Source organism: Paramormyrops kingsleyae, chromosome 3 (genome assembly GCF_048594095.1).
Source record: "Paramormyrops kingsleyae isolate MSU_618 chromosome 3, PKINGS_0.4, whole genome shotgun sequence".
Lineage (NCBI taxonomy): Eukaryota > Metazoa > Chordata > Actinopteri > Osteoglossiformes > Mormyridae > Paramormyrops > Paramormyrops kingsleyae.
Window position 1 is genome coordinate 42,429,651 of NC_132799.1, and position 20,522 is coordinate 42,450,172.

The 20,522-nt window shown below is 45.9% G+C and overlaps 1 protein-coding gene across 3 annotated transcripts in view; it reads right to left on the bottom strand.

Annotated features, from left to right (window-relative positions):
• Positions 1–20,522, bottom strand: part of LOC111860962 (UPF0606 protein KIAA1549-like) — a 115,584-nt gene that overhangs the window by 32,665 nt on the left and 62,397 nt on the right. For 2 of the 3 annotated variants that reach the window (XM_072710324.1, XM_072710326.1), the window contains exons 2-9: positions 6,098–6,133; positions 3,985–5,829; positions 3,719–3,807; positions 3,112–3,280; positions 2,872–3,002; positions 809–995; positions 616–675; positions 395–540 (exon numbers count right to left, since the gene is read on the bottom strand). In XM_072710324.1, coding sequence (XP_072566425.1) covers positions 395–540; positions 616–675; positions 809–995; positions 2,872–3,002; positions 3,112–3,280; positions 3,719–3,807; positions 3,985–5,806 — 2,604 coding nt within the window. In that variant the 5' untranslated portion in view covers positions 5,807–5,829; positions 6,098–6,133. The remainder of the gene's footprint in view (positions 1–394; positions 541–615; positions 676–808; positions 996–2,871; positions 3,003–3,111; positions 3,281–3,718; positions 3,808–3,984; positions 5,830–6,097; positions 6,134–20,522) is intronic. The other variant, XM_072710323.1, reaches the window with a different exon arrangement.

The following is a 20,522-nucleotide window of genomic DNA, read 5'->3' on the forward strand; positions in this document are numbered from 1 at the left end:
AAACCGCAAAACTAGGGCAGACATTTGTTATTTTAATAGCTCCAAATGCCAAGAAGTGGCCGGTAATAATGAGTCTGCCTGTAGCTCTGGCCCTAGGATGCGTGTAACACAGGATGGGAGGGGTGAAAAAAATGTTTCTCAGAAGCTGCAGCCTTGAAATGAATAGGCTGAGTCACCATGGTTACGAAAGGAGAGCAGGTGTCATGAAGAATGAACCTGATTAACAAGGCAATGAGCCTGTGGATATGAGAACACATTCATAGTACACAAAGTTAAAGCTAAAGGAACAGTCATATAGATAACACGCATGTTAATACTGATGTGTATATGTTTGCATGCTACTACTGACTCATTCATGCTAATGTTGCCAGCGCGTATGGTAATGCTGTAGTACCTGCACGCTGTTATTCCCGACACTAGTGGCCCTCTTCCAACGGCGCGAGGCCCCCAGCACCTCCCCCAGCAGCAGAGCCAACCTCCTCTCCATCCGGGCCTGGAAAGTACGCTCGCCCACCCGCTGATCCAGCACGCCCAGCAGCACTGCAAGGCAGAGGCACACAAGCATCATGGCAGGGCCGTACCTGGGCACCAAGATTGGATCATGTGGCAGCCTACCTGTCTTAACCCAGGATGATCGCAGCACCTGGCTGACATTCAGTTCTGGGTAGTGAAATGCTGTAAATGAGAGGGAGATGAGAAAGATTCTCCAGCTAAACAGGGTGCTCAATATGCCAGTCTACCACTGGAACACACAAGATGCAAAGGAGCAGGATTAGCTCCCAGGTAAAGGGCCTGACGTTCAACTGACGTTCAGCAATTTGCAGTACTGGGAAGCCCACATAGAAGCTGAACTCCACCATGGTGAGGAGCCGCAGGTGGCTGCTGACTAATGACCCCTCCAGGTAGCCACTGAAGTCACGCACAGCAAAGGTGATGTCTACTGGCGCTCTCTGCTGGCGCAGGGTTTTGGTGGCACCCATGGTGATGTTGATGATCTGTAACACAGTGTACAGTGTACCTTCATCACACGGTGAAAGAAATGAAGAGCCTTGGGAAACATTTACTTACTTCATTCCATTCCTTAAAGATTTGAATAACTATCTTCTGATTATATTCTTTAGCATCACTTTACTGAGTCTTTTGGGATATATTTCACTTTAAGCTTAAGATTTACCAGAGAAGACTAGCTAATATTCTTTGCCATTTTTGTGGACAAGGATAATCCACTTTGCAGAAAGGCACACAAGTAGATGTGAGCACATGCAGCATTGCTGCCTGTACCTCTACCAGTGCCTCTATAATTTGATTAACCATTCCAACTCCTGTCATTCCTTCTGTGCTTTGTACATTCTGTAGTGCTATGACAATGCATTATACTACGATACATACCAATAAAAGCTACTAAGGTAGACTATCAACAATGGCGTTAAGCTAAAGAGCACTAGATGAAACTTTCAAACTTTGGCTAACAGCTAAGCTACACAAGGACCATGCTGAATCATAATCAGCTTTAGTCTGTTTAAATAGGTCCATTTAAGATGTGCTGAAGTCTGAAATAAAGCAGGAGACGACACGGGAAGGCTCTGGCCTTATCGCAGACCACTTAGCAGTAGACTTCTTTTTCTGGAGTGGCAATGAAAGAATATTTTTCAGCAAGCGTAGGTGTTTACACAAAGTCTCCAGAGGAGAGCAGCTCAGACTGAGAACAGCCAGAACCACCTCCCTACCATGGTTCGAATTACGGGGGGTACTGTACCCCCCGATCAAGACCCAGACCCCCCCAAAGAGACAAAAATAGCAGTTTGGGGGGGTACTACCATTTTTCATTTGTTGTTAAAAAAAAAAAATCAGATCATCACCTTGTAGGAAAATTTTATGTAAAACGATTTCAAACACCCCTAATGTGGACCGTACCATTTTAACCACCTCGGCGCTAAAGGCAGGTTAGCCAGTCGGTTGCGTTATTCATTCTAATTGAGTGACCTGTTCGTTGTGTTCGTCGTGCATTGGTAACTGTAAGTAGCCTGTTGAAAATGAGTTATTTTACAACCTTCATTTATTCATTTAAGTGTTTCATCTACTAATGCAAGCTGACGTCTTTATAAGTAGAATTACTTACCATTGTCCTTCTGAGGCTGGTACAGTAAACGTTAGTTATGTTAACTAGCAAGATAAGTTAAGTTCTCTATTTAAACCAGGCTTATTTGGTGAGGTAAAATCGATCATGATCATTTTCCAAGGAGATGAACTCCCTATGTTTTCATTCTCATTTTATCATGAATAAAGTGTGCCTTTCTGAAATTATTTCGCCACTTAGCCTGTGTGGTTTGTTATTAGGCTAATGTTAATGCATAAGAAGATCTAACGTTATGCTCTGAAATAAACATTACTATCAGTGAAACCTACTGTATAGGGGCAACGTAAAAAAAACTAGCTAGCTAATAATAAGATCTATTATTTGAATTTTAGTGGTATTGGTTCTGCACTCCACAATTTCATATTTATGGACATTTTTAGATGCTTCATCTCATAGCCCAGATACTGTTTTGTTAAACATATATTAGATTATTAACATTATATGTTAAACATATAAAATATATATATATTTTTTTATATTCCCCCCACATCTGGGAGGGTGGCGCCCGAGCGCCCTCTATGGGCCAGTTGCCACTGTGGTCATAGAAGTGTTATGAAGGCAGTACCCCCCAATTATGGAGGGGTAATTCGCACTCTGCGCCCAACCACAGTTCAACTGGGAAATCCAGGTCTGCAGTATAGCTGCTACCCTGCTACTGTGACAGTTCATAGGGTAACTGGCTCAACTGTATGGTCATCTTGCAGCTAAGATGGTAGCCGATGCAAACCCCTCACCTGTATGATGAAGTTGGCAGGGTTATGCATGCGGCGCCGCACCTCAGAGTAGGCCATGGTGAGACCCTTCTCGACATGCTCAGTGAAGCTGCAGACGCGTACGTCCACGTGGGGGGGCACGAACTGCAGCACTACAGGATGAGGAGCACCAGGTTTTCTCAGACAAATGCAAGAAACTCACGCCAACATAGAGTGCATGTGGACCACCCCCTCAGACTCCCACATGAGGACACCACTCACCCGAGTGAACCTGGTACTGGTTACTAGGCATGGGGTAAACGGTCGAGGCGGTGAGGGCAACGGGGGAGTCATGCTGTGACTGCCGCAGGGCATTGATGACTGCTGCTGCCGTGTACAGCACAGATCCCGAGACAACGCGGAACACGAAGTTGGGTGGGGCTTTCAGCACCTTCATGACAAACAGGACATCGCATCACAACAGAGAAGAAATCGCATCCCAACAGAAGGTAACAGTCATCCTTTCTCAGGCCAGCTGAAAAATACAAACCTTGCCCTAAACATTTATACAGAAAGTTAGAGATTCCAGAAGTGTGTGCTATACAAATCATTTATGTCATGACAAATTCTTTCTGATACTAATGTACAGGAATTCATTTAACACAGAAATACTGAGTGGAAGGCAAGGCTAGACCTTTTCATAATCACAAAACTGCTCTGAAAGCCGGGGAAATCCCAACAACCCTGAGATGGCATTTCTCTGAAAGAATGGAAGACTTGAGGTTGGCAGCCTATTTGACCTAGCAGCCTGATACTGCTGCAATTTTGCAGTTGCAATTTGTGGAAACCCAGCTGCCAGAAGAAAAAGTGGAGTAGGATCCCTCCATACATGCAGCTCCACAGAACGGTTGAATTCTCTCTTCAAGATCTCCCGGAGGTGTGATTTGGCATACCCAGTGGTGGACTCCACAGGAAAACCTGAGTATATGGAGATGAGATGAGTTCAGCAAGTGGTTGAACCAGCCTCACTTGTTACTTTGCTATCATTTATTTCCATCTGCTTCACTTTCTCCTTAAACTTATACAAGGGTTACAAGTATTATGCTTAAAAAATAAACATTTTACAATACAGTAGGAGATGAAAGAATGCATTACCGACTCTGATCAGGTAGGAGTCCGCCTTGGAGATGTTGCACAGGTACTGTCGAGGTGTTGTGGAGATGACTGCTCTGGTGGTTGTAACCAATGGGGAAGTAGTAGTAGTCAGTGAGGTGGTGGGGGTATAGGGCTTATTTGGGGTTGTTTTCATGGACATAGTCGATGCCATGGCCGTACTGGCTGTGGGTAGCCACTCATCAGCAGTCACTGCTGGGAACTCTGATGCGATACCCGCTAGAACAAGGGTCTGTTCAGCCATGGCAGTGGGGTTGGACCTGGTATTAGGAGTCTGTCCAGTTGCAGATGCCGTCACCTTTGGTAAATCAGTCAGCATGGGCGTTGGTGCAATACCAGCTGTAGGGGTGAAGACTGCAGCTGAGCTGGGGAAAATCGGGGAATCATTCTGCTTCATTTTGACAGTGAGCTGGACAGTGCTTATATGGGAACTGACAGTGGCAGTATCCAGTGAGGGCAGATTTGAATTCATTTGTACAGCATTGGATTCCAGACCATTCCTAAGAAGGGTAGAGAGAGACAAGTATGGGGCCGGCACAGCCGAAGGCTCTAGCAAATGCTCTGGGCCATTCACTGCTCCGTTTTTTGATCTGTCTGTAGAACTGAGCATTTCTGCCCCCAGCACATCTGTGGAGGACCCCTCTGTAAAAGAGCTTTTGTCTGGGGATGATGACTTGTAGTCCATGTCCATAGCAACAGAGCTGGTAGGGGCAATGTGACTGGCCTCAATGGAAACGTAATGAACCGAGAATGTCAAGTTCCTCCTCTGTTCAGCCAAGCTGCCATTCCCTCTTGTCAGAAGATTGGTGTAATACTCCAGGCTGTTCATGTCAGGTAACAGAATCTCAGTTGGTTCAATAGAGTAGGTATCAGTCCAATCTAAGTCATGAGATAGTTTGACCTCATTGTTTAGGGATGTGTTTGGCAGTTTGTGTGTTGGGTGACTATGAGAGAGTTGGACTGACAATTGATCTGCACTGTGCAAACTGGCACCATAGGCCACCGTGGCTGTATGCGAACTAGAAATGCGGAGTGAAGACAGTGGCAGCACCACCCGGGAAGGGAACAAGGTGTCATAAACCTCAGCACTAGGTGCATCAATGTCATGCGTGCCAAAGGGCAGGCTGGTAGCCAGACGGAATTCATCTTCTGACCCCATGAGAGTCAAAGTCTCCAAGTAGTCCCCTGATCCCCAGTCAGCCTCTACAGTCTTAGATGGGTAGAAGTGCTCAGGTGAAACTAAGGTACGCTCTCCAGGGGCTGAACTGACATGAAGTATATTGAATGGTATGAAACTTGGAGTTACTATCACTGGGGGGGTTAAGAACAGAGGAATGCCTTGGGCAACATTATTATGAGGCAAGCCATGTGGAACCAAGCCTTTTACTGTTGGGGGCCCAGAGAACCATTTTATAGGCATTGAGGAAGTCTCACCTGCTCTAGAACCTCTGTGCTTAATAAAGGTGCTTACTTGTTCTCCAATAGAAGCACCTGAATGGACCGATGGGGTAACTAATCTCAGAGGAAACAAGTGACCTGAAGGAAAGGGGGCAGAGTGTGGGTCTAGGGGGGCAGGAGTAGATAAAGAGGTGTCTTGGGGTCCTGAGTTTTGGGAGGGCAGTAGACCCAGGTCAGAAGCTTGGGGTTGTGGACCAATTAGAAGAGCCATTGCTTTTCCCAGTGGAAGACCTGTTGGTCCTGAGGCTTCAGATGATGAAGATGATAAGGATGATGACGATGACGAAGGAAAGGCAGGGTGAAATTCTTTTCTTCTTGATGGTCCATTCTGCATGCCCATTAGCATGTTAGAATCCAATAAAGATCCATCTGGGTTAAAGAACAAAGGAAAACATCAGCAAAAACCAAGTGTGGCTGATGGTAGCAGAAACCAGCACACATCTGCAAGAAGAGATGAATAACTGGCAGTCCAAATTAAAATAATTTGAGATAATTTGAAATGACTGAATATGCATCAAACACAGCATCCTATGACATCTGACAATGAATAAAAAGTTAGAGCTACCAGAAGGTCATCAATCATTCTGCTGAGAACAAAGACCCAAACAAAGCTATTCAACTGAACGAGGTTATTCACCTTAACAAGACTGTTCCTGACACCCATTTGGTCATTCTGAGGGCAGGCAAAAAAAAACAAAAAAAACTGATCAAACGGATCAATGAGTTTCAATTGAAATAATGTGAGGCTAACATCCCAGGCTGCCAGTCTCAAGCCATTCTGCTTGTATGGTGTACAAATAAAGGAATGGCAACACAGATTATGTGATATGGAGAGCCATGCTCATACATACTGTGAGGTATCCATTTAGAGAGCCTTCTAGGATTTGTCAATAATGGCATTAGTGGGATGTCATCTAGAATCATCAGGGGCTAGATAAGCTACATATTAAGAAGCCAAGATAGCCTGTGAGTATATGAGAATATGAGGTCCTTATACAATGTGCTTGACTGGAATTACTCCAGTAAAATATCCATCTAGACTGCATAAACAGGCATAAAACCCCAATGAAATCCCAAAGTAATTCTAATTTGAACCTTTAGATGGAGCATTCCCACAGAGAAGCTACTAGAACCACCATGAGAAAAACTGCTGTAATATGGTTTTAGATCACAATTTACCAATCATGTGTGCAAACATTTAACCTGAGCAGGCAACACTCATACTAATAACTGTAATACATAAGGTCTGACCCCAATCACAATATTTCAAAACCATCAAGATTTGTCAAAGCTAGACTTCAAGCAGAATTTCAGTTAATTCTTAATTAATATGAAATAATGTACTGAAATATGCCTTCTTGGCCATTCCCTGGGATATAAGGTAGCAAACTCAAACACAGTGGTGAATACCATAAATCTGTAATAGAATATTTAGCTTCACCATTACATTCATTTAATACTTTGTCATTAAAGCTGTCTTAAAGCTGCAGGAATTTTAGGAACTGTGGCAGCTTGGATCAAAAACTGGCTAACTGATAGGAAGCAGCGAGTAGTTATTAGAGGCACTATGTCACAGTGGGCCTCCGTTTATAGTGGGGTACCGCAGGGTTCAATTTTAGGACCACTATTGTTCCTAATTTACATTAATGATATTGACACGAATACATACAGTAAACTGGTTAAATTTGCAGACAACACTAAGGTGGGCGGGGTAGCAGATACTAATCTAGCAGCAGAGAGGCTTCAACGGGATCTGGATTTAATTAGCGAATGGGCTGATACTTGGCAGATGAAATTTAACACAGATAAATGTAAGGTAATCCATGCAGGGAGCAGAAATATACAGTACAGATATTTTATGGGTTCCACTGAAATAAAGGTAGCTGATTACGAGAAAGATCTCGGTATGTATGTTGATGCTTCCATGTCCCACTCTCGCCAATGTGGGGAAGCAATAAAAAAGGCGAACAGAATGTTGGGTTATATCTCTAGATGTGTGGAGTTTAAGTCAAGGGAGGTGATGTTACACTTATATAATTCCTTGGTAAGACCCCACCTAGAATACTGTGTGCAGGTTTGGTCACCATACCTCAAGAAGGACATTGCTGCCTTAGAAAAGGTGCAACGAAGAGCTACAAGAATGATTCCTGGTCTTAGAGGAATGTCTTACGAGGAGAGGTTAGCGGAACTGAATCTGTTCAGCCTTGAGCAAAGGAGACTAAGGGGGGATATGATTCAGGTCTATAAGATTCTAACGGGTCTGGATGCTGTTCAGCCAAATGACTATTTCAATATTAGTCTAAATACTAGAACTCGTGGCCATAAGTGGAAATTAGCGGGAGAACATTTTAAAACAAATTTGAGGAAGCACTTCTTTACACAGCGTGTAGTCAGAGTATGGAATAGTCTTCCTGCTATTGTAGTGAAAGCTAAAACCCTGGGTTCCTTTAAATCAGAGCTAGATAAGATTTTAACAACTCTGAGCTATTAGCTAAGTTCTCCCCAAACGAGCTTGATGGGCCGAATGGCCTCCTCTCGTTTGTAAATTTCTTATGTTCTTATGTTCTTATGCCTGTAATTGTTAAAAATATTTCTCAAATGTAAAGTACATAAATCTCAAAAAATATATTTAAAAAACATTTACAAAAATGCAGACAGACATCATAGTGAAAAAAGTTACAGAGAGGTCAGGGCATCTTAGAGTATACTGTTTAAAAAATTTTCATTTTCCATATTTGATTGCAGATTTTTGCAGTATCTGATTAGTCCTCTGTGCTTAAACCCACATTTAAGAAATATTTCTGCTGGCTTTTATTTCAAAACCACTACTTCTTTCACTATTTCTTTTAAGGCCAAGAGTTGTCTCTTCAAAAACTTGAAAAACTGTATTTTCCCCAGGCGCACAGTGGGTAATTCACTGAGATATACAAGAATGTCGCTACCAAAAAGGCAATGGCACCAGACACCAAAATGATGGATGATCTGGGCCCTTCCAGATCGATCTTTTCCTGACCCAACCTTCACAAAGGACACAGCTGATCACCCAGATGCACAAAACGGACAATAGTGCTGAATAGCGTCTTATAGAACAGTATGGAGCACGTCATACACGTAAGAATGAAAACTGCCATCTTACCATGTTAACGGCTTAACATCTAAAATTGCATACACTGTGGTTTCAGCATTAATCATACCTTCCAAGATCATTTTCAATTCTTTTTAATTACCACTGAACCCTGGACTGAATTCAGTCAATAATATCATTAGCAGTAATTAGCAGTCTAACTTTGCCAGATGTGAAGACTCCACTGCATGTCACAGAGGGGATCAAAAAAGTTAATCTTGCCATTTGCATGAGTATATTGGAATGCTTCTTTCCATATATTAGAACATAAATTTACAAATGAGAGGAGGCCATTCAGCCCATCAAGCTCATTTGGGAAGAACTTAACTAATAGCCCAGCGTTGCTAAAATCATATCTAGCTCTGATTTAAAGGAACACAGGGTTTTAGCTTGCGCTACACTAGCAAGAAAACTATTCCTAAAGTGCTTTCTCATATCCAGTTTAAAATGTTCTCCTGCTAATTTCCACCTATGGCCACCAGTTCTAGTTTTTAAACTAATATTGAAGTAACTATTCAGTTGAACAGCATCCAGACCTATATCATATATTCCATCTTGCTCTCCAACACACACACACACATATATGAATTTTATGATTAATCGCAAGCTTGGTTTTCACGACTCGATATAGATTCACAAAATCCCAAGATTGATCTAGTTAGTTTATGCTGTTTCTCTGTGACAGTGAAAATATTTTTGCTGAATTCTTCTTGTATTAATCTTCTTATCCTATCAGTGATGCTACTTTCTTACCAATATGAGGGTTGCAATAGTACAACAAACAACAAACAAATTTATTTTTGTATAGCGCATTATCACAACATTACATTGTCCGAAAGCGCTTAACAGCATCCCCACCCAAAGCCCCCAGTAAGTAAGCCATAGGCGACAGTGGCAAGGAAAAACTCCCTAGAAGGAAGAAACCTTGGGAGGGACCAGACTCAAAGGGGGAGCCCATCCACCAGGGGCCGGCAGGGAGAGTCAAATACAGTTAAATCTGAAACACAAATGGGGAGCAGGGGGGAGATGACAAGCCGGTGCCACCACTCCCTCCAATCGCCAGGCAGCCAGAAGGCAGGGAGTGGGTCATACAAGGAAGATGACACAGGCAGAACGGCGAGCTGGATGCACGGACGTCATTGGTAGTGGCGATGTCACATGTTGCAGGGTGTGCTGGACATCTTGATAGATTGAGGTATAATAGTATTATGCATCATCACTGTCACGTTCAGCTCCGAACGACCCTCGTCAGGGACGGATTACGGACCGGGCCAGCGGGGCCGCTGCCCAGGGGCCCTTGGGGTGCAGGGGGCCCGTGGGGCCCCTAGCCCAAAACAATTTGCAACGCTTATCAACAATGTATTTTCGTTTGTCTATTTTAGAGGGCCTACATTCTTTGATCCTCTGCCCCCGGCCCTGCTATAGGAACTTTAAAAGGAAATGGGTGCATGGGAGCCTACTTTTATAAGGCCCTCTTAGGCCCTCCTATTATGGTCCTGGCTTCTGGCTACCAGGGGGTCCTAGGGAGGATGGGGGCTTTGGGGGCTTTTAGAGGGCCCTCTGATTATGAGGGCCCTACTAGGAGGCCCTAGGGAGAAGGGTGTAGTGTACCTTTAGAGGGCCATCTGATTACAAGGGCCCCTACCATGGGGCCCCTGGCTTCTGGGGGGAGGGGAGGGGGGCGTGTTAACAGCCTTACAGAAGGCCCTCTGACTAGGGAGCGGTAGCATGGTGGGATGGAGGCGGTTAACCTGCCCGCTGAGTGGCCCCCAGACCAGTGTAGCAGTGTAAGAGTTTGACCAGTGTAATCACTCCCAGGGCTGTAGTGGAGGCTAAACGCAAGTAAACACGGTTTACCCACCTCTGAAATTTCAGAATTAGAGTTTACCCACTTCTCAATTGATCTAAATGCACATCATAGTATAGTTTATGCACAAAATGTGATCACAGAATTCGTAGTTCACCCACCTCTTATTTTACCACTACACCCCTGATCACTCCGTTCTGTAAGGGGATATGGTACACAGGTGGATTCTGGCATGATGGTACGATCTGGTTGTGCTACGCTGCTACCTGTCTCTATAAACAGAGATGGGTAACCTGGTGCTAACATTAACGTGAGGTAATGGCATTAGGCTGTACTGATTATAATTTGAGATCCAACTTACTGTATCAACTTAAGCCACCTTCTTTTCACTTTTTCCGAGGTAAAAAGCGGCAAAAGATAGTTTTGTCAACATCATTCTGCTTTTACAACACGGTACGCCACACTAGTTTGGACCCACAAGTGGCATGATGACGTAGCAACTAGCCATCCCAGACAATGCTGGCGTTTTTTTTTTTTTGTTTTTTTTTTGAGGGGGGGCCCTCGCGAACGTTTTGCCCAGGGGCCCACACAACCCATAATCCGTCCCTGATCCTCGTGTGTGCCACGCCCCCTCATTACCTCATGTCCACTCCTGATTGTCATCACCTGTTGCCTATTCCTTTTGCCTTGTCTCGTGTACTTAGTCCGAGTCTCAGTCAGTCTTCCCCAGATTCGTCATTGTATTGTTATGTTTGTTCGTGGATGTTTGTGCCTGTCAGCCAACCCGTCCTTAATAAACCCCGTATGTCCGTATTTACAGCTCCATTCGCCTGCTTTCCGGCTCGCCTGCCCCGCAAACGTGACAATCACTCACTTTCCCTCTGAGACAATATTTATTGGGAAAAAATTAGTTCAATGGAAATTATCCTCAGGTACAAGAGTGGAAGAGTCATTTTCAGTCGTCATGTGTAATGAAGATTTTTAGACCTCACATCCTGCTGTTCCTTAGCATGATACTGTGTTAGGGTCTGATGGTGCTTATCCATGGAGACTGATCGAGTGGGAGGGAGCTCTGTAGGGCAAACCTGAGACTGAAAACACACTTCCTCCATCACGTCACCCTTCCTCCACTGCAAAAGTGTCAATAATGGATGGAGATCAGGGAGTGCACTTTGGTGTGGGAAAGACTGCATGGAGTGGCGATTAACTGAGCTCAGCACAGCAGACTGTGAGCAGGGATAGTGAGAGCGGGTGGCCATGGGGACAGAAGGCATCCTTGGCACAGTGCCATTGCTGGCTTATCAACACTGTCAGGCATCAGATATCGGACAGCAAACACCCCTGTGGTGGACCCTGCCGTAAGACTGATCTGAAGTAAAGAACATGGGCTTTTTGTGTTTTACTCTCCAGAAATTTCAAATGACCATTTTAAGGGTTCCATCCATCCATCCATCATCTGCCGCTTGTCTGGGGTTCGGGTCGCGGGGGTAGCAGCTTCAGTAGAGGCACCCAGACCTCCCTCTCCCCAGCTAACCCCACCAGCTCCTCGGGGGGGACACCGAGGCGTTCCCAGGCCAGCCGAGAGATATAATCCCTCCAGCGAGTCCTGGGCCTGCCTCGGGGCCTCCTCCCTGTAGGACAGGCACGGAAAACCTCTCCAGGTAGCCGCCCAGGAGGCATCCGCACCAGATGTCCAAACCACCTCAACTGGCTCCTTTCGACGTGAAGAAGCAGCAGTTCTACTCTGAGGCCCTCCCGGATATCCGAACTTCTCACCCTATCCCTAAGGGAAAGCCCAGACACCCTGCGGAGAAACCTCATTTTGGCCGCTTGTATTCGCGATCTCGTTCTTTCGGTCATTACCCATAGCTCATGACCATAGGTGAGGGTAGGGACTAAGATGGACCAATAGATCGAGAGCTTGGCTTTTTGGCTCAGTTCTTTCTTAGCCACGACGGACCGGTTAAGCGCCTGCAGAACTGCAGACGCCGCTCCGATCCGTCTATCCAGCTCCCGATCTCGCCTACCCTCACTCGTGAACAAGACCCCGAGATACTTAAACTCCTCCACTTGAGGCAGTACGTCTTCCCCAACCCGAAGAGGGCAAACCACCCGTTTCCGGCTGAGAACCATGGTCTCGGACTTGGAGGTGCTAATCCTCATCCCCGCCGCTTCGCACTCGGCTGCGAACCGCCCCAGTGCCTGCTGGAGATCCCCAGCAGATGAAGCCAACAGGACGACATCATCTGCAAAAAGCAGCGAGGCAATCCTGAGGTCACCAAACTGAACACCCTCAACGCCTTGGCTGCGCCTAGAAATCCTGTCCATAAATATGATAAACAGGACCAATGACAAAGGGCAGCCCTGGCGGAGCCCAACACGCACCTGGAACACGTCCGACTTATTGCCGGCAATGCGGACCAAGCTTCTGCTCTGTTCGTACAGTGACCGGATCGCCCACAACAGTGGACCCCATACTCTCGAAGCACCCCCCACAGAGCACCTCGGGGAACCCGGTCGTAAGCCTTTTCCAAATCCACAAAACACATGTAGACCAGATAGGCAAACTCCCAGGCCCCCTCCAGTACCCCTGCAAGGGTATAAAGCTGGTCCAGTATTCCACGACCAGGACGAAAACTGCATTGTTCCTCCTGAATCCGAGATTCGACTATCGATCTCACCCTCCTCTCCAGTACCCTGGAATAGACCTTCCCAGGGATGCTGAGAAGTGTGATCCCCCTGTAGTTGGAACACACCCTCCGGTCCCCTTTCTTAAATAAGGGGACAACCACCCCGGTCTGCCAATCCAGCGGCACTGTCCCTGACCTCCACGCACTGTTGAGAAGGCGTGTCAGCCACGACAGCCCCACAACATCTAGAGCCTTCAGGTACTCCGGGCGGATCTCGTCCACCCCCGGGGCCCGGCCACCACGGAGTTGTTTAACCGGCGCGGCCACCTCAGCCTCAGTGATGGGCAAGCCCCCCCCAGCACCCTCGGGCTCTGTGCCCTCAGATGTCTCAAAGGCAGTATGCGTAGATGTATCTGAGGCAGGGTTGAGGAGGTCCTCAAAGTATTCCTTCCACCTCCGGATGATGTCCCCAGGTGAGGTCAACAGCCCCCCCCCCCACTATAAATAGTAGGAACCAGGAGCTGCTTCCCCCTCCTGATACTCCAGATGGTTTGCCAGAACCTTTTTGAGGCCTACCGAAAGTCACTTTCCGTGGCCTCACCGAACTCCTCCCACGCCCGGGTTTTTGCTTCTGCGACCGCCCGAGCCGCGTTCCGCCTGGCCCGCCGGTACCCGTCAGCTGCCTGCGGAGACCCCCGGGATAATAATTCCCGGTAAGCCTCCTTCTTCAGCTTCACGGCCCCCCTCACCTCTGGTGTCCACCATCGGGTACGGGGGTTACCGCCACGACAGGCACCGACCACCCTGCAGCCACAGCTCCGTACGGCCGCTTCCACAATGGAGGTCCGGAACAGTGTCCATTCGGACTCAATGTCCCCTACCTCCCCCGGCATGCAGTCGGAATTCTGCCAGAGGCACGAGTTAAAGCTCCAGTGAACAGGAGCCTCTGCCAGACGTTCCCAGTAGACCCTCACTATGCGCTTGGGCCTACCAGGTCTGACCGGCTTCCTCCCCCGCCACCTGAGCCAACTGATCAGTTGACAGCTCTGCCCCTCTCTTTACCCGAGTGTCCAAGACGGAGGGCCGCAGATCAGTTGATACGATTATAAAATCGATCATCGACCTGTAGCCCCGGGCATGTCCACTTATGGACACCCTTATGCTCGAACATGGTGTTCGTTATGGACAAACCATGCATTGCACAGAAGTCCAATAACAGAACACCACTCGGATTCAGATCAGGGAGGCCGTTCCTCCCAATCACCCCCTTCCAGGTCACACTGTCATTGCCTACGTGAGCGTTGAAGTCCCCCAGCAAAACGATGGAATCCCCCCGCGGCACGCCAAATAACATACCGCTAAGGGAATCCAAGAAGGCCGGGTACTCCGAACTGACATTCGGCGCATAAGCGCAGATGACAGTCAGAGACCTATCCCCGACCCGAAGGCGCAGGGAAACAGCCCTCTCGTTCACCGGGGTAAACTCCGATGTTAATGCACCGAGCTGTGGGGCCACCAATAGCCCTACCCCAGCCCGGCGTTGCTCACCCGCCGCAACTCCAGAGTAAAAGAGCATCCAGCCCCTCTCCAGGAGATTGGTTCCAGAACCCAAGCTATGCGTTGAGGTGAGCCCGACTATATCTAGTCGATACCTCTCAACCTCACGCACAAGCTCAGGCTCCTTCCCCACCAGAGAGGTGACATTCTATGTCCCGAAAGCCAGTTTTGTCAGCCGGGGATCGGACCGCCAGGGCCTCCCTTGGCCGCCACCCGATCCACAACGCACCGAACCCCTGACATTCCCCTTCCGGGTGGTGGGCCCACCTGGGGACAGTCCCGCGTGCCTCTTTCGGGCTGTGCCCGGCCGGGCCCCACGGGCCAAGGCCCGGCCACCAGGCGCTCGCCAACGGGCCCCTCCCCCAGGCCTGGCTCCAGGGTGGGGCCCCGGTGACCCTAGTCCGGGCGAGGGAAACGGGACTTTGATTTTTAACTTTTTCATGGGGTTCTTTCGGATTGCTCTTTGTCTGGCCCCTCCCCTGGGACCTTTTTGCCTTGGGAGACCCTACCAGGGGCTATTTCCCCCAACAACCTAGCCCCCAGGTTCACGGAGGCACGCAAACCCCTCCACCACGATAAGGTGGCAATCCAAGGAGGTTTTAAGGGTTATTTATGGGTTATTTACTGGTTATTTGCTGTGGCCTGGTGTGTCTACAATGATAACAGCAAACAGCAAAAAATGCTTTTTATATTCTGCTTGATATAAGAGCAGCTCATAAAAATACACTGAAATAAAAGTCAACAACTGAATTAAATCAGTCCAAAGATCCAAAGGCAGAGCAGATTTGTGAAACGACAAAGTTCGTCAATACAGTAGGTAAAGTACAATCATTATGCCATATGACAGCTTAGGGTCAGGTGCACCTGAGCCTGCATTAGTAATCCAAATTATGGGGCCAATACACCAAGCAAAAGTGTATAAAAACAAAAGAGGCAAATAGAATGGGGAGTGCCACAGGTCCAGGAGAGACAGCAAACGACCTCACAAAGCACTTAGAACACTGAGAACCTTTATACACCTCTTCATTAGCAACGGGGCTGCCGTATCTGCTCAGGATTCAGGGAGGCAGAGCGAGGTCTCACTGTGAGACACCAAAGGGAGCACAAGTATCATCAAACAAACCACTTCTTTATAAATAAAAGACAAAGAACAATAACGACTGTCAGAACAACTATTATCACTCCTCTCATTTTTATATTATAATACAAATAATTTTTATGTGCTTTCTGTGACCCAGGGCTAGATAAGTTATTGGAAAATGAATGATGGATATTTTTATTTTTGTAGTATTTAGTTGCTTGACAAATCTCACAATTGTAAAAGGTATGATTAGGCAGCACAGTAGGTGGCGCCATCATCTTATGCCACCTGGGTTACAGTTAGTATGTGTGGGGTTATGCATGTTTTTCCCATATTGCAACACATGCCTGTACACGGACTGTTGTCTCTGAATGGAACTCAGCCTGTGCATTATGTTGCTGGAATAAGCAGATTGGAACAACGACAGATGGGCATGTTATGACTGCTGTAATCAGCAAAAAATTTTATGGGTTTTTTTTGTGGGGTTTTTTCTATCAGCCAAATTTTGATAAATTCAACGTGAATTAATTACAGCATTCATCACACTCTCATTAGTGATGTGAGTATATACACTCACCTGAAGGATTATTAGGAACACCTGTTCAATTTCTCATTAATGCAATTATCTAATCAACCAATCACATGGCAGTTGCTTCAATGCATTTAGGGGTGTGGTCCTGGTCAAGACAATCTCCTGAACTCCAAACTGAATGTCAGAATGGGAAAGAAAGGTGATTTAAGCAATTTTGAGCGTGGCATGGTTGTTGGTGCCAGACGGGCCGGTCTGAGTATTTCACAATCTGCTCAGTTACTGGGATTTTCACGCACAACCATTTCTAGGGTTTACAAAGAATGGTGTGCAAAGGGAAAAACATCCAGTATGCGGCAGTCCTGTGGGCGAAAATGCCTTGTTGATGCTAGAGTAGGGTGACCAGATAATCCATGTCAGGGAGGACACTCTGAGCTAGGACAGGAATTGTAAATTACCATTTCAATTAAACGGACCTGGATTTCACTTGAGCACCGAGTTCTTGCTGTGTGTTGATTGGTCAGTTTCCTACAAGCATGCATGTGTCACTAATGCTAATGTGAAACAGCTGGATGAGTCTTTCAGTCAAGGAAACAAACCAGTCAAAGCACAAGAAGCGCTGAACTCTTTAGCCGAGCACAGGAGCCTTTTAATTTGGAAGTAGTTTGTAAAACCCGAAGTAGCTCAAAGTGTCCTCCCTGACATGGATTATCTGGTCACCCTATGCTAGAGGTCAGAGGAGAATGGGCCGACTGATTCAAGCTGATAGAAGAGCAACTTTGACTGAAATAACCACTCGTTACAACCGAGGTATGCAGCAAAGCATTTGTGAAGCCACAACACGCACAACCTTGAGGCGGATGGGCTACAACAGCAGAAGACCCCACCGGGTACCACTCATCTCCACTACAAATAGGAAAAAGAGGCTACAATTTGCACGAGCTCACCAAAATTGGACAGTTGAAGACTGGAAAAATGTTGCCTGGTCTGATGAGTCTCGATTTCTGTTGAGACATTCAAATGGTAGAGTCAGAATTTGGCGTAAACAGAATGAGAACATGGATCCATCATGCCTTGTTACCACTGTGCAGGCTGGTGGTGGTGGTGTAATGGTGTGGGGGATGTTTTCTTGGCACACTTTAGGCCCCTTAGTGCCAATTGGGCATCGTTTAAATGCCACGGCCTACCTGAGCATTGTTTCTGACCATGTCCATCCCTTTATGACCACCATGTACCCATCCTCTGATGGCTACTTCCAGCAGGATAATGCACCATGTCACAAAGCTCGAATCATTTCAAATTGGTTTCTTGAACATGACAATGAGTTCACTGTACTACAATGGCCCCCACAGTCACCAGATCTCAACCCAATAGAGCATCTTTGGGATGTGGTGGAACGGGAGCTTCGTGCCCTGGATGTGCATCCCACAAATCTCCATCAACTGCAAGATGCTATCCTATCAATATGAGCCAACATTTCTAAAGAATGCATTCAGCACCTTGTTGAATCAATGCCACATAGAATTAAGGCAGTTCTGAAGGCGAAAGGGGGTCAAACACCGTATTAGTATGGTGTTCCTAATAATCCTTTAGGTGAGTGTATGTTAAATAAAGGCTGTAAGCATGGCCTGGTGACACACATTAAGTGCGGCCTTTGACACCATTTGTCACACCACCCTCCTTAATAGACTATCATCCATTGGTATTGTTCAGACTCCACTAAAATGGTTAAAATCTTATCTCTCTGGCCGCACTCAGTTCATTCAGCTTAAATCATTTAAATCCGTTCTCTCCTCTGTCACTACAGGTGTACCCCAGGGCTCTGTCCTGGGGCCCCTTCTTTTTATCATTTACCTTCTTCCCCTCGGTAATATTTTACGTAAATTCAGTGTTAATTTCCACTGCTATGCGGATGACACCTAACTCTATCTCACTACAAAGCCTTCAGCCACTTTACCACCCACTACTCTCACTGAATGTATTGCTGAAATAAAATCCTGGTTTACTCTTAACTTTCTTAAACTTAACAGTGATAAAACTGAGGTTATCCTCATTGGTAGCAAATCCACATTATCCAAAACTAACAGTTTCTCTATTATAGTGGATAATTCCTCTATCTCACCATCCCTGCAGGTTAGGAGTCTGGGTGTCATCCTTGATAGCACACTATCATTTCAATCACACATTAATAACATTACCCGGTCAGCTTACTTTCACTTAAGAAATATTAATCGTCTCCGTCCATCTCTTACCCCCTATTCTGCAGCCATTCTTGTTCACAGTCTAGTGACTTCCCGTCTAGACTACTGCAATTCACTTCTTTTTGGTCTCTCTCACAAGTCCCTCCGTAAACTTCAGCAAGTCCAGAATTCAGCTGCCCGAATTATTACCCGAACCCCATCGGTCCACCACATCACTCCTGTTCTTCAGCAGTTACACTGGCTCCCTATTCAGTTCCGTATCCAGTTTAAAGTCCTCTTGCTGACATTTAAAGCTATCCACAACCTCTCCCCCCCCTATTTATCTGACCTCCTTCATGTTTCTATTCCATCTCGTTCTCTCAGATCCTCTTCCTCATTATATTTGTCTGTTCCACCTGTCCGTCTTACCACAATGGGGAGCAGAGCATTTAGCCGCTCTGCACCCCGCCTTTGGAATTCCCTCCCATCTCATCTTAGAAACATGGACTCATTTTCTCATTTCAAATCTGGACTCAAAACCTATCTGTTCAAGCGAGCCTATTCATTGTAAAATCCATTTATTTGTCATTTATATTTATTTTTTTTGCATTTTATCCTTTGTAGTGTGTATAAATTTTATGTATGCCTGTACGGTGACCTTGAGTGTCAGAAAGGCGCCTTTTAAATAAAATGTATTAATATTATTATTATTATTATTTATTCCTAAATCCATTATCTCACTGTACCGCTGCTGTCCTGACTGCAGGCATATTAGACACACAGTACCAGGGAGCAGGTGATAAGTGTGTGATTGACCACGGACAAGCCCTTTTCACACCAAGACCCCCCCCCCCCCCCTTCTCTGCAGCCAAACAGTCTCCACGACATCGCTGTTTCCATGACAACTGCTCAGGAGACCAGGGTCTCATCTACCCCAACAGCCCTCATATCTGCAAGTTATTTATAACATAGCACTGTAGTATTTTCAACAATGTTTATACCCAAAAAAAATGAACAAAAGTGATTTTGATTTTCTTTTAAGATCAACATTAAAGAAGCAGAGAGTACTTTAATTGTGGTCTCTATAAAATTAAGATGAGAAATAAGGCAGGGGTAAAATGCAAGTGCAAAACGTGTTAAATATCAAAACATCATTTTCTTACATCACATCTTTTGAAATACATCCTTTCTGGCCCTGGTGCCCTTAAGTCACTGCCTACAATGCATAAAACAGATGAAAAAAAGCAGTTCTTATATCAGCAATACTATGTTAAAATTCACTTTGCTGGAAAATCCATAAAAACCCATTCATTTTCACTCCATCATCCCTCCATCAGTCTCCATCATCCCTTCTGCTTTCATCATCCCTCCTCCAACTTCCATCATCATTCCTTCAGAATTCATCATCACTCCAGATTTCATTCAAGCCAGTAGCGAGACTTACAGTCTATGATTTTCAGAAATAAATCTACTAATTGTGACACAGAGAACCAGAACAAAGATTGTGAGCCAGGCCTTCACGTCCAACATCAGTTGCTGACCTCACAAATGCTCTTCTGGATGAATGGGCAAAAACTCCCACAGACACACTCCAAAATCTTGTGGAAAACTTTCAGAGAAGAGTGGCAGCCATTATTGCTGCAATGGGGGGACCAACTCCATAATAATGCCTATAGATTTAGAATGGGATGTCATAAAAGGTCCTGTGGGTGTGATGGTCTGGTGTTGCAATACTTTCGTCCATATACTGTAGTGCACATTTTCATAAAACAATGTGACTCGCTTCAGGCTTTCCCAGAATCCTCTCAGTACGGTTTGGACTTCAGATGACTTTATGCTTCATTTTAAGGTCATGAAAAGGTCATTTAAGGTTATGAGAAGTTTGACAGATCAAAGTGTCACACCTTCAATAAATACATACCATCTAACATAAATCATGTCTTCTGCATGAATAGATAGACATCCCACTTGGTGGCATATAATAGGGTTCCAACTTTTTGATCAGAGCTGACTGGGGGGGGACCACTATGCTGAACAGAACCCAAAGGCTCTAGATCCTCAGAATGACTTGTAATTCACAGCAGCACCACGACGGTTATTAGATGGATGTTGCAGCGCCACCTTCACTACCCTAACTGGTACAAGGTGATTACC